The following is a 16,795-nucleotide window of genomic DNA, read 5'->3' as shown; positions in this document are numbered from 1 at the left end:
GTTTAAGTCTGTCAATTTGAACTAACCATGCTGCTAAATCTTTCAGTTTACATCTAGCCTTGGCTACTATCTGAAATGAGATGTTAGGCATATCTGAGGCTACCTGCATCTAGCTAAGCAAACCATGGCAAAATTGAATTAGCCTACAATCCTAAACCAAGATTTCAGTCAGTAACATAAACCTATTGAAAAGAAAAGTCAATCTCACAAAATATACAATTTATAACAGTTTGTGTTCTTCACATCTGGCACATAGGCCTAATAACGCACAATTGCCAGAAGATATACTTTTTACAATTATTTTTAAATTCGTCCAAGTGTTTCTTGCTCAGAGATTTCGAGATCCTCTGTCCAATTTTCATCACTCAAACTCTCCTGTCGGATTGATCTGTAGTTATGCACATGCGCAAAGGGGATTTATTTACAATCATAGCAGTCAAAGGAGTTTAATCGACATCCATCGGTGGAAAATCATCTGGTGAGTTTAATAAAAGCAAATCTTATTTTCTCTTGCGACATATTCAAATTCTTTATTATGTCACATTTGCTGGTAATAAATTATTATTTTGATCGAAAACCGAATTTTGCTTCTCATTTCGTCATTACAAGCTACGTCGATATTCCTTCTTAGCTAATTCACTTGATAACATTATGGGAAAATGGTTTATTGGAAAATATGGCAACTCCTCTCTTGCTCAGATACAATTTGTATTTTTACTTAATTATCCATACTGGCTAATGATTATAACAACGATTCTGATCCAACCATTAATTCATACTTTGTTGTGCCCCTGGCCTGAGAGGATGGAAGTTAAATATGTAGATAAGATGTCGAAGGCTAATATTAAATAGCTAATGTTGACCATGAATGGAAGCGATGCTAGCGAGCAAGCATTTTAGCCAGGTAGCCTTGGACAACAAAAACATAAAAGCGGCTACTGTATGACAGAGTGATAGGGCATGTCATCAACATGAGAGAGAGGAGGATGACATTTGCTTTTTCTCTAAAAGTAGGTTGAGTCAACATGTGTTTCTACTTGCACGCACACACACACACACACACACACCAGGACTATGGACATGGCTTCCCAAGTGATTTTACACACGCACTGCTACTGGAAATCGCACAGATTCGCACTCATCACGAGTTGATTCCCGTGCAGCGCCGTTATGTACTTTGACCCTCCTCGCTCCCACTAGCATGTAAAACACAAGGTGGGATCGGAAGTGTTATGGAAAGAGGCAAATTAAAGAAAAAACACAAAGGCATATATTCGGGCGGTGGGCACCGGGAGGGAAGGGAGAAAAACATCAACATGGCACAGCCAGAAAAGCATTACAAGGTGTTTTTCCTAGCAGTGATTGCTTGGCTGGTTGCTATTTGCGTGGCAGAAATCCCCTGTAAGTAAAATGAGGAATAGTTCATTAAATCGATCTGTGTTAGTTTTTTTTTTTAAATCTCCCAGTGCTAACGTTAGTTATCGAGCTAAACAATATGGAAAACTCACTCTTTTGTCTGAAAGTTTATGCCACAAATGATTGAAATGACTTCAATTCGGTGGTTTTCATTTCCTCGTCTGGTCGTAAGAAGTGACAACAGTAGCTAATGCTAATGCTAACTTAGGGAATCTCCTATCGACTACAATGGTGTGTAGTTAATGTTACCTTTGGACAATGTCAGCCGGTTTAGCTAACAGCCCTGTGTATATATATATATATATATATATATATATATATATCACAGCACCGTTTAAACCTCCCGGCTCCTCGGGGAGAGTTATTTATTCCACTTGTAGGAGAAGCGGATTAATAAATCACATGATATCGGGAGAGTGTGATAGCCATAACGTCTTGCCTCCCTCCCCTCTTGTTGAGGTTCAGTAACTAGCGGCAGTCTGAAGGCTGACTTCCGGGTAAGTACTGTGCATGCCAAATTGAGGGCAGTGATATTTGAAGGATAGTCTATACAGCAGGAGTTTATTTTATTTTTTATTCGAGGTAAACGGTCGTCAACAACGAGGAGAGTAGTAGTCACTAAGCAGCTACTGCAGTGTAGGCCTGTACTGATAGACCGTGTACAATGGTCTATCTAGACTAGAAATGTGTGTGTGTGTCTCAGCGTAAATATGAGCCTCTATGTACGCCACTGCTCATCAAAGACTGTGTGTGACTATTCTTATCAGATCTGCGGTGTCTCACGAGCTTTCTCTCTCTCTCTCTCTCTCTCTCTCTCTCTCTGTGCTCTGTGTTTTTCTCTCTCTCACTCTGTGTGTCTTACTCTCACTCTCACTCTCTCTCTGTCTTTCTCACTCTCACTCTCTCTCTGTGTGTGTGTGTCTCTCTCTCTGTGTGTGTGTGTCTCTCTCTCACTCTGTGTGTGTCTTACTCTCACTCTCACTCTCTCTCTGTCTTTCTCTCTCTCTCTCTCTCTCTCTGTGTTCTCCAGCATGCCACCCCCGGCATAAGGCTGCAGTAGTAAAGATGGACGAGGCCTCTCTCACTGTGAACAATGAGCTGGACGCTGAGATGGTCGTGAGCTGGCTATCAGACCACTGCTATCAGGTAAGACTGACCTTTACTGCTGTATCTATTACACACACACACACTTGTCGTCATTTTCCCCCTGTGCTCCAGTGTGTGTACCAGCCCCTGGGTGTGGTGCCAGCGGGCCCTGGACCAGGCTTACCCAGCTCAGTGGACTTCACCGTGGGCACACAGCATGGCATCACCCTGCAGCTCAACAGCAGCCTGGAACTCTGCACGTAAGTACACACACACACACACCACCACCGTGAGCCTGGACCTATCAACCCTACCACTACTAACTAACCAACTACCACTCCTGGCCCTATGTCCAGACCCTATATAGTGAACTACTTTAGACCAAAGCCCGATTCCCTATATAGTGAACTACTTTAGACCAGAGCCCTATTCCCTATATAGTGAACTACTTTAGACCAGAGCCCGATTCCCTATATAGAGCACTACTTTAGACCAGGGCCCTATTCCCTATATAGTGAACTACTTTAGACCAGAGCCCTATTCCCTATATAGTGAACTACTTTAGACCAGAGCCCGATTCCCTATATAGTGCACTACTTTAGACCAGGGCCCGATTCCCTACTTTAGACCAGAGCCCGATTCCCTAGTGAACTACTTTAGACCAGGGCCCTATTCCCTATATAGTGCACTACTTTAGACCAGGGCCCTACTAAAGTAGTGCACTATATAGGGAGAAGGATACCGTTTGGGACTCACACTTTTATTATAGATCTGAAAGTATTGGGCCTCGGTGTCTACAGCTGGATTTTGGACTGTGGGGTATAATTAAATAAAATACAATATCTAGGAAGTATGTTGAATTTGTACAGAAAGAACACTCACTGGTAGTAGTTTCCTGTCTCCTCCCCAGGGTTCATTACCACTTTTGGGAGCATGGTAACTACTCTCTGTGGGTCAAGAACCTGAACGACTCCTCAGTGGTCAACTGTTCCATGATCACTGACACAGAAACAGTCAACAGCTACCTGCGTGAGTACATACACTCCACTCACTCCACTCACTCCACTCACTCACTCACTCACTCACTCACTCACTCACTCACTCACTCACTCACTCACTCACTCACTCACTCACTCACTCACTCACTTACTCATGTTTATGCTCTGAAACCATTATCTTGAACAATGAAATGCCTTTCTGTCCTTAAAGCCATCATGGTGGCCTTTCTGTTGTTCACGGGACTGGCTATACTGTCTGCTATTGGAGCTACTGTCATGGGGTAGGTCTGGATTACTTTAGATAACATTAACACACATTTCCATTTGTGTGGAGAGATGATCAGAGGCCTCTCCTAATCGATTGGTTATGTCTTGTGTGGTACAGGCTGGACGCGGTGAAGAATCTGATGTTCCGATTGGGCAACTCCATGGAAACTGAGAGGCTCATCAACTCAGTGAGTCTCTGTGGTGTTCATTCTCCAGACTTAGTTCTAGAACGGGGGGTCGCTACAGTTGATAGGGGAGGGGTCGCTAGAGTTGATAGGGGAGGGGTCGCTAGAGTTGATAGTTGATAGGGGAGGGGTCGCTAGAGTTGATAGGGGAGGGGTCGCTAGAGTTGATAGGGAGGGGTCGCTAGAGTTGATAGGGAGGGGTCGCTAGAGTTGATAGGGGAGGGGTCGCTAGAGTTGATAGGGGAGGGGTCGCTAGAGTTGATAGGGGAGGGGTCGCTAGAGTTGATAGGGGGGGTCGCTAGAGTTGATAGGAGGGGGTCGCTAGAGTTGATAGGAGTTGATAGGGGGGGTCGCTAGGGATAGGAGGGGGTCGCTAGAGTTGATAGGGGAGTTGAGGAGGGGGTCGCTAGAGTTGATAGGAGGGGGTCGCTAGAGTTGTTAGGAGGGGTCGCTAGTTGATAGGAGGGGGTGATAGGAGGGGGTCGCTAGCTGAGGAGGGGGTCGCTAGTTGATAGGAGGGGGCTAGAGTTGATAGGAGGGGGTCGCTAGAGTTGATAGGAGGGGGTCGCTAGAGTTGATAGGAGGGGGTCGCTAGAGTTGATAGAGTTGATAGGAGGGGGTCGCTAGAGTTGTTAGGAGGGGGTCGCTAGAGTTGAGTTGATAGGAGGGGGTCGCTAGAGTTGATAGGAGGGGGTCGCTAGAGTTGTTAGGAGGGGGTCGCTAGAGTTGTTAGGAGGGGGTCGCTAGAGTTGATAGGAGGGGGTCGCTAGAGTTGATAGGAGGGGGTCGCTAGAGTTGATAGGAGGGGGTCGCTAGAGTTGATAGGAGGGGGTCGCTAGAGTTGATAGGAGGGGGTCGCTAGAGTTGATATAGGAGGGGAGGAGTCGCTACAGTTGTTAGGAGGGGGTCGCTAGAGTTGAGGGGAGTTTTAGTGATCTTTTGTTGGGTTCAGAGTTATATTTTCTTCTCAACTTGGCTGAACTATGCTCCTAAAGCATTGTTCAATATCCTTGGTCCTGGAGAGCTAATACTATACAGGGTATGCAGGCTTTTGTTCCCGCCCAGTACTAACACCTTTTTGACATCCTCTCCCCTTTCCTCCTAGGACCTGGGGTTTCCATGCAGGACGGTGGAGACGGCCACAGACACCATCCTCCCCGGCCCCGCCACCCCCAGCCGGAGGCTCCGATCCCTGGACACCTTCAGAGGGCTGTCCCTGGTCATCATGGTGTTTGTGAACTACGGAGGAGGGAGGTACTGGTTCTTCAGACACGAGAGCTGGAACGGTGAGTCCCACCATTCTGAATCGGAAAAATGTTCCGTCCACACATCTAGTGGTTTTTAGCCCGGAGATCCGACAATATGTTCAGGAAAAATTAGACGACTGCGTTGTTAAAATGACAATATTTTTTTCCCCCTCTCTTCACAGGGCTCACAGTTGCTGATTTGGTCTTTCCCTGGTAATATCAGTTTTTATATTTTGTATTTAAGGACAAAATGTATCGTCTTTTTATTGAGGAAATCTAACTTTGCTCCATATGAGGAAACTGTGTGCCTCTAGTGAAGTGTGTGTCTCTCTGTGTGTCTCTCTGTGTGTCTCTCTGTGTCTCTCTCTCTGTGTCTCTCTGTGTGTCTCTCTGTGTGTCTCTCTGTGTCTCTCTCTGTGTCTCTCTCTGTGTCTCTCTCTGTGTCTCTCTCTCTGTGTCTCTCTGTGTCTCTCTGTGTCTCTCTGTGTGTCTCTCTCAGGTTTGTTTTCATCATGGGCACATCTATATCCCTGTCTGTCAGCTCAGCCCTGCGATGTGGTTTGTCACGTTTCTCTCTGTTCACCAAGGCAGTCTGGAGGAGTGTTCAGCTCTTCCTCATAGGACTCCTCATCATCAACCCCAACTACTGCCAGGGACCACGTCAGTACACACACACACATACACGTACAGACATACACGCACACGTACACACACTCGTACATACAGACACACACACTTACGTACAGACACACACACACACACGTGCTCACTCCTTTACAATGTTTCACTCTTCTAAAGTGTGTGTGTGTGTGTGTGTGTGTGTGTGTGTGTGTGTGTGTGTATATATACTACAGTATCATGGGACTCCCTGCGTATCCCTGGCGTGCTTCAGCGTCTGGCCTTCTCCTATCTCGTGGTGGTCTCTCTGGACCTCTGTGTGGCCTGGAACAGCCTGGACAACCTTCCTGTGGTCAGTCTCATTATATACTCATAGAATGAACAGGACCTCTGTAAATAAACTGTTATTATACTGTTATAACACACGTAACCATGTTATAACCATGGTTGGATCTGTGTGTGGTCAGACCAGCCTTATAACCCCGTGGTCAGACCAGCCTTATAGCCCCGTGGTAAGACCAGCCTTATAGCCCCGTGGTCAGACCAGCCTTATAACCCCGTGGTCAGACCAGCCTTATAACCCCGTGGTCAGACCAGCAGACCAGCCTTATATAACCCCGTGGTCAGACCAGCCTTATAACCCCGTGGTCAGACCAGCCTTACCCCGTGGTCAGACCAGCCCCAGGACCTCTGTAAATAAACCGTTATACTGTTATAACACACGAACCATGTTATAACCATGGTTGGATCTGTGTGTGGTCAGAAACCGCCTGGACAACCTACCCGAGACCAGCCTTATAACCCCGTGGTCAGACCAGCCTTATAACCCCGTGGTCAGACCAGCCTTATAACCCCGTGGTCCAGCCTTACCAGCCTTATAACAGGACCCGCCCCGTGGTCAGACCAGCCTTATAGCCCCGTGGTGGTCAGACCAGCCTTATAGCCCCGTGGTCAGACCAGCCTTATAGCCCCGTGGTCAGACCAGCCTTATAGCCCCGTGGTCAGACCAGCCTTATAGCCCCGTGGTCAGACCAGCCTTATAGCCCCGTGGTCAGACCAGCCTGATGACCCCGTGGTCAGACCAGCCTTCCATTTCACTTGGTGGTAATGTTGAGCTGTCTGCTGGTCGGTGTTGTTTCCATAGTGACCAAAATGCTTGTTTTGTTTTGGTGTTGTTGTTTTGTTTTTTTACCCAGGATGCTTGGTGGTACTCTGCTCGTGAGTTCCTGCTCTACTGGCCAGCCTGGCTGTGTGTGGTCGTCTTGGAAACCGTGTGGCTCTGTCTCACCTTCCTGCTCCCTGTTCCTGACTGCCCAAGGTGAGTTCAGAGGGAAGACTATGGCCGTGAATTGAGACAACACAGATTCAATGGGAGTCGTCTGTCGCAGGATGAATGACAACTGTTAGGTTGTTATTGTTCACAGTAAATAACTCACGGACACTAGACAAGCTTTAACCAGGTTTAATTCTCCCCAAATTACAGCTGTAATTCAGACAACCCAACATTTCTCACATCACAGATATTTATATCCCACCTAAGATACTCCTCCTTCTCTCCAATCCTTACATCTTATGGTTCTACAGGAAAAGAGAAACAGGATTCCAAACCCTTATTAATTACTCTCTTAAGAGTATCTGTCCTCACCTCCTGACCTCAACCCCTCCTTCATCTAATCCACAGATGTCCGTCTGTCTCACTGGTATCAACACGGTGCTCTGCTCCCATCCCACCCAACACATTCCACAGCCATCTGTCTTTCTACAGAGAACCATTCACTTCTGACATAAAACCCAGTCTCTTTCACTCCTAATATTCCATGCTTCTTCTCTATCAATATCGAATCGAATCAATATCGAATCGAATCAATATCGTATCGAATCAATATCGAAACGAATTAATATCAAATCAATATCAAATCGAATCAAATCGAATCAATTTAGAATCGAATCAATTTCGTATCGAATCGAATCAATATCGAATCAATTTCGAATCGAATAAATTTCGAATCGAATCAATATCGAATCCAACACAACGGAGATTTTCCGACCCCCTCAAAAAAACGGTCTGAGTTTTTACATATGCCTCGTCTGACAGTAGTTGCCTTCAGTTGTACTGTTGACGGACGATGATATAGTTCATATATGATTTAATCCATGGTCATGAGTCTGAGGGTGGAGATAAATCCTCTACTCACCATCATCTTCTCTCTTCTTAGTGGTTATTTGGGCCCAGGTGGTATTGGGGACATGGGCCAGTACCCAAACTGCACTGGGGGAGCAGCTGGATATGTAGACCGTTGGCTACTGGGAGAGAACCACATCTACCAAACACCTTCCTCACGGGCGAGTGAAACGCTGACTTGTTTCAGGCAACAAAGATTTAAAAAAAACACTTTCTGCAGGTGGGTGGTTTCTCTCGTAACGTGGCGTGTTCATCTTTCAGGTGATCTACAAGTCTCACCTGCCCTTTGACCCAGAGGGAGTCCTTGGCAGCATCAACTCTGTCCTCATGGCTTTCCTGGGACTACAGGTCACTGCAATTATCATTCACTATCTCGCTCTGTCTGTCTCTCTTGTCTCTTTCTTTTGCTGTCTCTGGTTCTCTCGCTGTCTGTCTGTCTCTGTCTGTCTCTTTCAACACTCCTTCTCTGCATCCAAACTAATATATGTCTGTCTGTATCGTCGTCTTTTGCTTCTCTTTTCTCTCTGCTGTCTGTCTCTGTTTCTCTCGCTGTCTGTCTGTCTCTGGTTCTCTCGCTGTCTGTCTGTCTCTGGTTCTCTCGCTGTCTGTCTGTCTCTGGTTCTCTCGCTGTCTGTCTGTCTCTGGTTCTCTCGCTGTCTGTCTGTCTCTGTTTCTCTCGCTGTCTGTCTGTATCGTCTCTTTCTTTTGCTGTCTCTGTTTCTCTCGCTGTCTGTCTGTCGGTCTCAACACTCCTTCTCTGCATCCAAACTAATCTGTGTTTCTCTCACATATTCCTTCCCTTGTTCCTTCTCTTTCTAGTGGTTCTGTTTCTACAGACCGATGTGTGTAATTGCGTGGAGTTGCATGTTTCAGCCTAACTGAACGGATCAGTCTAATGTAATAAATGGGATTAACTTTGAGGGTCCATTTTTTTGTCCCTGATATCTGAATCCAGGCAGGAAAGATTCTCCTCCACTACAAGGACCAGCATTCCAGTATAATGGCCCGATTCCTCATATGGAGCCTGGTTCTGGTGAGACGACCACATTGCTGTTTGTCATTACTGTATTAGCTATTTGGTATATAGCCTTGGTCTGTCGCGTCAGCCTTGGTCTGTCGCGTCAGCCTTGGTCTGTCGCGTCAGCCTTGGTCTGTCGCGTCAGCCTTGGTCTGTCGCGTCAGCCTTGGTCTGTCGCGTCAGCCTTGGTCTGTCGCGTCAGCCTTGGTCTGTCGCGTCAGCCTTGGTCTGTCGCGTCAGCCTTGGTACAGCCTTGGTCTGTCGCGCAGCCTTGGTCTATCGGGCAGCCTTGGTACAGCCTTGGTCTGTCAGCCTTGGTCTATCGGGCAGCCTTGGTAGCCTTGGTCTGTCACGCATCCTTGGTCTATTGGGCAGCCTTGGTACAGCCTTGGTCTATTGGGCAGCCTTGGTACAGCCTTGGTCTATTGGGCAGCCTTGGTACAGCCTTGGTCTATTGGGCAGCCTTGGTCTATTGGGCAGCCTTGGTACAGCCTTGGTCTATTGGGCAGCCTTGGTACAGCCTTGGTCTATCACGCAGCCTTGGTCTATTGCATCTTTTATCAGACTAAACCTCTCCATATGTCTCCATATGACAACACTGAGACATAGTAACATAGTATTTCCGTCTTCACCGTGCCTGTATGTCCCTTGTCAGCGTGATGATGTATCGAAATGTTTATCTCTCCAGGGAATCATATCAGCCGTTCTGACCAAATGTTCACTTAATGAAGGCTTTATCCCCATCAACAAGAATCTATGGTAAGGAGACCAGACCTCTTATAATGCAGTTTAACACTCTCAGGGCCAGTTTCCTGGACACTGGTTTAAATCTAGTCCTGGACTAAAGAGCACTTTGAATGGAGACTTTTCATTGAGCATGTTTCTTGGTCCAGGACTAGTTTTAGGCTAATCTGTGTGCGGGAAACTGGCCCTTGATATTTCCTGGTAGGGCCGGGACAATACTCGTTAGTGTCGTGGCAAGAACACAGAAAACAAAGCTGCTTTACCTTCTTTTGGAAAACAGCCCTGATGTTGGAAAACAGCCCTGGTGTTGGAAAACAGCCCTGGTGTTGGAAAACAGCCCTGATGTTGGAAAACAGCCCTGGTGTTGGAAAACAGCCCTGGTGTTGGAAAACAGCCCTGGTGTTGGAAAACAGCCCTGATGTTGGAAAACAGCCCTGGTGTTGGAAAACAGCCCTGATGTTGGAAAACAGCCCTGGTGTTGGAAAACAGCCCTGGTGTTGGAAAAAACAGCCCTGATGTTGGAAAACAGCCCTGGTGTTGGAAAACAGCCCTGGTGTTGGAAAAACATTATGTTGGAAAACAGCCCTGATGTTGGAAAACAGCCCTGATGTTGGAAAAAACAGCCCTGGTGTTGGAAAAAACAGCCCTGATGTTGGAAAAAACAGCCCTGGTGTTGGGAAACAAACAGCCCTGATGTTGGAAAAAACAGCCCTGATGTTGGAAAACAGCCCTGATGTTGGAAACAAACATCATTATGTTGTTGGAAAACAGCCCTGATGTTGGAAAACAGCCCTGATGTTGGAAACAAACATCCCTGGTGTTGGGAAACAAACAGCCCTGTTGGGAAAAAACAGCCCTGATGTTGGAATCAAACATCATTATGTTGGAAAACAGCCCTGATGTTGGAAAACAGCCCTGATGTTGGAAACAAACATCATTATGTTGGAAAACAGCCCTGGTGTTGGAAACAAACAGCCCTGGTGTTGGGACATCAAACAGCCCTGGTATGTTGGAAACAAACAGCCCTGATGGTTGGGAAACAAACAGCCCTGGTGTTGGGAAACAAACAGCCCTGATTGGAAACAAACAGCCCTGGTGTTGGGAAACAAACAGCCCTGGTGTATGTTGTTGGGAAACAAACAGCCCTGGTGTTGGGAAACAAACAGCCCTTTAAACAAACAGTTGTTGGAAACAAACAGCCCTGGTGTTGGGAAACAAACAGCCCTTATGTTGTTGGAAAAAACAGCCCTGGTGTTGGGAACAAACAGCCCTGGTGTTGGGAAACAAACAGCCCTGGTGTTGGGAAACAAACAGCCCTGGTGTTGGGAAACAAAACAAACAGCCCTGGTGTTGGGAAACAAACAGCCCTGGTGTTGGGAAACAAACAGCCCTGGTGTTGGGAAACAAACAGCCCTGGTGTTGGGAAACAAACAGCCCTGGTGTTGGGAAACAAACAGCCCCCTGGTGTTGGGAAACAAACAGCCCTGGTGTTGGGAAACAAACAGCCCTGGTGTTGGGAAACAAACAGCCCTGGTGTTGGGAAACAAACAGCCCTGGTGTTGGGAAACAAACAGCCCTGGTGTTGGGAAACAAACAGCATAATGTCATCCGGCGTCACATTGTATTTATTTTCCAAGCTAAAGCACCAAACAGTTTTGCTTTGTGTTTTTTATTTAGTTACCATGGAATAGTGATACTGGAATCATCCGTGTTAATAGTGTGGAATAATCGACCTCTGAGTTGTCTGTCAGGTCTCTCTCCTACGTGACCACCCTGGCGTGTTTTGCCTTGCTGCTCCTGGTGTTGATCTACTACACAGTAGATGTGAAGAGGTGGTGGTCTGGGGCGCCCTTCTACTACCCCGGTGAGAACTAGTTCTGTGTCAGCACCTCTGCTTTGTAAATTTTTTATATATTTCAATCTGCATATATAGAAATGTAACGCGTAGATCTGACAACGATCCCTATTCTGTGTGACGGGAGAATCACGTCTGTTCTAACTATACATTTCTATCTTTTAAAAAAACAACAGTTTACGCAACTCCCTGAACAATCCTTCTGACCCCTGTGCTCGAATCCTGACCTTTGACCCCTGTGCTCTAATCCTGACCTTTGACCCCTGTGCTCTAATCCTGACCTTTGACCCCCAGGTATGAACTCCATCCTGGTGTACGTGGGCCACGAGGTCCTGGAGGAGTACTTCCCGTTCCGCTGGCGCATGGCCGACAGCCAATCCCACGCAGAGCACCTGACCCAGAACCTATTGGCCACTTCCTGCTGGGTCCTCATCTCCTTCCTGCTGCACAGGAAGAACATCTTCTGGAAGATCTAGAGGGCCAGGACGCGTTTCAAATCGTCTTTCTTCAAGTCCTCTAAAGATTTAGGGGGAAGGTCTGAAGGGGCCGGGCTGCGTATTTTTTCAGGTCTTTCTGAAGGATCTACTCACCTCAATTCCTTGTGTCCTTTAACCAACGATCCACTCACTGGGAGATGTCGAGCTGGGCCGTATCTCAATAGTCTCCTCAATTCCTTGTGTCCTTTAACCAACGATCCACTGGGAGATGACGAGCAGGGCCGTATCTCAATAGTCTCCTCAATTCCTTGTGTCCTTTAACCAACGATCCACTCACTGGGAGATGTCGAGCTGGGCCGTATCTCAATAGTCTCCTCAATTCCTTGTGTCCTTTAACCAACGATCCACTCACTGGGAGATGTCGAGCTGGGCCGTATCTCAATAGTCTCCTCAATTCCTTGTGTCCTTTAACCAACGATCCACTGGGAGATGACGAGCAGGGCCGTATCTCAATAGTCTCCTCAATTCCTTGTGTCCTTTAACCAACGATCCACTCACTGGGAGATGTCGAGCTGGGCCGTATCTCAATAGTCTCCTCAATTCCTTGTGTCCTTTAACCAACGATCCACTCACTGGGAGATGTCGAGCTGGGCCGTATCTCAATAGTCTCCTCAATTCCTTGTATCCTTTCTCCAGCTTCCTTTTTAAAAAAGGGAATAGTGTAAAGCGTTTCCTCTCCTTGTTTCCTTTCCTCATGTGCTCTCCTTGCTTGACGCTGAAGTTTTTGAGAAGGGAACATAATCACTCAGGAAAAGGCTGGTCTGGGATTGTATACAAGACACACAGAAACTCTAGAAACCACGATTACCATTTTTTCTGCTCATCAAATCAAATGTTACTAGTCCCATGCGCCGAATACAACAGGCGTGGACCTTACCGTGAAATGTTTACTTACGAGCCCGTAACCAAAAATACAGTTCAAGAAAGTAGAGTTGCTGGAAACAATGCCTACAGGCTCTGGTCTACGCTACACTGTAACTACGGACACACAGGTCAGAGGTCACTGGGATGTGTGTGACATACATGTGGGATCAAACTGGACTTCGCAAAATAATAAAATGGAGTGTACAGCCAAACCGGTATGGAATAGTGTACCCATGGATAATACAAATGTGTTGATTCTCGTTTGTGCATGTACGAGCACCTGCTTTCTTGGGACTGAAACAACCAATGGCAGACAGTTGAAATCACTTGTACTAATTAATGACATTTGTCTTTTTGTATTTTTATTGCCAAAGTCATCGAGGAAATGAATGACGGCTGAACCAACCCGCAAACCTAACTGTATGTGTACATTTCATGGGTCATTCCACAAATTCAGTGCCTTTTTCAGAAGTGTAAAAAAAAAAAAAAATTTTGATTTCACCTCATTTTAATATTGTCATAAAGAGCACATATTCAACATCATCACATGTTTTCCCATCTCAAGAGTACTACAGTAGGTGCCTATTCAATGCCAACTAAAGTAACAGGGTTGATGATCTCATCTGTAAATCTGCCATAGATCCCATTTGTGACGGGAGAAGGAAAGCTTGTGTGCAACAGGGAGTGGCAATTTTTAAATGCAAGAATCACCCCAAAAAATGTTTAATTGTTAAAACATTTCTAGCCTGTCTTGTCTATGGGTAACAGGGTTGACTTGTTATTCTAGCCTGTCTATCTGTCTATGGGTAACAGGGTTGACTTGTTATTCTAGCCTGTCTGTCTGTCTATGGGTAACAGGGTTGACTTGTTATTCTAGCCTGTCTGTCTATCTATGGGTAACAGGGTTGACTTGTTATTCTAGCCTGTCTGTCTATCTATGGGTAACAGGGTTGACTTGTTATTCTAGCCTGTCTGTCTATCTATGGGTAACAGGGTTGACTTGTTATTCTAGCCTGTCTGTCTATGGGTAACAGGGTTGACTTGTTATTCTAGCCTGTCTGTCTATGGGTAACAGGGTTGACTTGTGATGCTCGACACGCTCAGTTTTCCACCACAAAACGCCAGAAAATGGCCATAAAAACTAAAACCAGCTCACCTGATTTTACATGATTTGACTATTAGATGTTCAATGTTCTCTTTTTGAAATAAAAATAAATAAAAATAATAATAATAAAAAATGAATAATTTTGCCCTATTAAAATGAGACTTCAGTTCACGTAAGAGGGGTTGACTTTAAAATGAGGGACAGTTCATTTTAATCCCTAAATAATCTTTAGAAAATGACTTTTTTTTTTGTCAAAATAACAAAAAATAACTAGGGCTTTACAATGATGGTGAAAACCTGGGAGACATTTTTTTGGGGGGGTTTTAAGACGGTTGAAATCTTCCTAGAAGAAGTCGCAGTGGGGGCAATGGGGGGGTGGCGTGTCATAATGCAGAATTGTCACTTTAAAAACTCTTTATTCATGTGAAAAAAAATAGTGTAATATTGTAGAAATAACTGAACATGTGTACAGCTGTCAAAATCAGAAGGTGGGGGGCGGGGCGCCACGCATTTAGTTTGTTTTACCCCCCCCCAAAAAAATCAGATTGATTGAATTTTCCATGTGGTCTATATTAAAAGGGAGCTTCATTTAATATAACAGGCTTTTTTTTCTACTTAAAATATAAAAGGGATGCAAAAGGACCTTATTTCGTGGAATGACCCTCCATATGAACATACAAGCATTGTGTCAACAACTCTACAGAAGGAAAAAAAAAAACAAGTTTAAGTCCCAAATAGCACCTTATTCTCTTTTTATAGTGCACTACTTTTAACCAGAGCCATGTGGGTCCCGGTCAGAAAGGAGTGCACTACAAAGGGTACCATTTTAGGATGTATTTTAGGACTTTGTTTTAGGTAATTGTACTGTATGATATGTAAATGAGCACAAAGAATGGCAGGGCACAACTATTCATGCAACGCTGATTGATTGATTTATACCAAATTCAGACGACTGTAAACTTCTGTTACTGAATCCTTCGCCCAAGTACTAGTATTTGTGTTTTTAACGGTGTGGTGAATTAAACTGTAAAAAAAAAAATAACATATTTATATATCGACCTAAGCTCATGCAAATAATGTTATATGTGTACTTTTCATCATTGTGAATAAATTGTATCGATATCTTTTAAATGCGACCAAAGACGACTAGCAGTGCTATTTAATAATACAGTACCAACAAACAAACAAACACGTATTAAATAAAGAGGAAAATGTATTCACTCACTGTTGTTATTCATTCAGGGTAAAACCCACTGGGCATACACTGGTTGAATCAATGTTGTTACCACGTCATTTCAATTCAATGACTTTGAACCAACGGGCAATAGACGGTTAGACGGTCTGTGCTCAGTGGGGAGAGTCTGCTAAATGACTCAAATGTAAATACAGCTTGTGCCAAATGGCACCCTATTCCGTATTTAGTGCACTACTTTAGACCAGAGCCCTATTCCCTATATATAGTGCACTACTTTAGACCAGAGCCCTATTCCCTATATATAGCGCACTACTTTAGACCAGAGCCCTATTCCCTATATATAGTGCACTACTTTAGACCAGAGACCTATGGCACCCTATTCCCTATATAGTGCACTACTTTAGACCAGAGACCTATGGCACCCTATTCCCTATTTAGTGCACTACTTTAGACCAGAGACCTATGGCACCCTATTCCCTATTTAGTGCACTACTTTAGACCAGAGACCTATGGCACCCTATTCCCTATTTAGTGCACTACTTTAGACCAGAGACCTATGGCACCCTATTCCCTATTTAGTGCACTACTTTAGACCAGAGCCCAATGGCACCATATTCCTTATATAGTGCACTACTTTAGACCAGAGCCCTATTGGTCCTGGTCAGAAGTAGCAGGCTACTCTATATAGTGAATAAAGCCCTATTGGTTAGAAGTAGCAGGTTACTCCATATAGTGAATATAGCCCTATTGGTCCTGGTCAGGCTACTCTATATAGTGAATACAGCCCTATTGGTCCTGGTCAGAAGTAGCAGGCTACTCCTATATAGTGAATAAAGCCCTATTGGTTCTGGTCAGGCTACTCTATATAGTGAATAAAGCCCTATTGGTCAGAAGTAGCAGGCAACTCTATATAGTGAATAAAGCCCTATTGGTTCTGGTCAGAAGTAGCAGGCTACTCTATATAGTGAATAAAGCCCTATTGGTCCTGGTCAGAAGTAGCAGGCTACTCTATATAGTGAATAAAGCCTGGTCTATTGAATACAGCCCTCCTGGTCAGGCTAATAGTAGCATAGTGGCTGGTCAGAAGTACTACTCTATATAGTGAATAAAGCCCTATTGGTTCTGGTCAGAAGTAGCAGGCTACTCTATATAGTGAATAAAGCCCTATTGGTCCTGGTCAGAAGTAGCAGGCTACTCTATATAGTGAATAAAGCCCTATTTGTCCTGGTCAGAAGTAGCAGGCTACTCTATATAGTGAATAAAGCCCTATTGGTCCTGGTCAGAAGTAGCAGGCTACTCTATATAGTGAATAAAGCCCTATTGGTCCTGGTCAGAAGTAGCAGGCTACTCTATATAGTGAATAAAGCCCTATTGGTTAGAAGTAGCAGGTTACTCCATATAGTGAATACAGCCCTATTGGTCCTGGTCAGAAGTAGCAGGCTACTCCTATATAGTGAATAAAGCCCTATTGGTTCTGGTCAGGCTACTCTATATAGTGAATAAAGCCCTATTGGTTCT

At 45.1% G+C, this 16,795-nt stretch overlaps 1 protein-coding gene across 6 annotated transcripts; it reads left to right on the top strand.

Moving 5' to 3' along the window:
• The first annotated feature begins 329 nt into the window (after positions 1-329).
• On the top strand, positions 330-13,173 carry LOC112256992 (heparan-alpha-glucosaminide N-acetyltransferase-like). Of its 6 annotated transcripts, none has more exons than XM_042314943.1 (17): positions 330-478; positions 2,447-2,562; positions 2,635-2,762; positions 3,413-3,531; positions 3,712-3,781; positions 3,886-3,955; positions 5,058-5,238; positions 5,382-5,412; positions 5,699-5,859; positions 6,054-6,169; positions 7,014-7,135; positions 8,034-8,160; positions 8,261-8,347; positions 8,955-9,032; positions 9,706-9,776; positions 11,513-11,625; positions 11,911-13,173. In XM_042314943.1, exons 2-17 carry the CDS (start codon positions 2,482-2,484, stop codon positions 12,090-12,092), a joined length of 1,737 nt encoding a protein of 578 aa, XP_042170877.1. In that variant the 5' UTR covers positions 330-478; positions 2,447-2,481; the 3' UTR covers positions 12,093-13,173. The 6 variants fall into 6 exon arrangements, 5 of the variants coding, with proteins under 5 accessions (XP_042170877.1, XP_042170876.1, XP_042170875.1 ...); XR_006082088.1 differs by lacking the exon at positions 330-478 and adding an exon at positions 1,127-1,401 and having other exon boundaries at positions 11,439-11,625; positions 11,911-12,049; XM_042314941.1 differs by lacking the exon at positions 330-478 and adding an exon at positions 1,137-1,401.
• The last annotated feature ends 3,622 nt before the right edge of the window (positions 13,174-16,795 follow it).

The sequence above is a fragment of the Oncorhynchus tshawytscha genome, unplaced genomic scaffold (genome assembly GCF_018296145.1).
Source record: "Oncorhynchus tshawytscha isolate Ot180627B unplaced genomic scaffold, Otsh_v2.0 Un_contig_16445_pilon_pilon, whole genome shotgun sequence".
In the NCBI taxonomy this organism is placed as follows: Eukaryota; Metazoa; Chordata; class Actinopteri; order Salmoniformes; family Salmonidae; genus Oncorhynchus; species Oncorhynchus tshawytscha.
The sequence above is the reverse complement of the archived record's forward strand: the minus strand, read 5'-3'. Positions and strand labels throughout refer to the sequence as shown.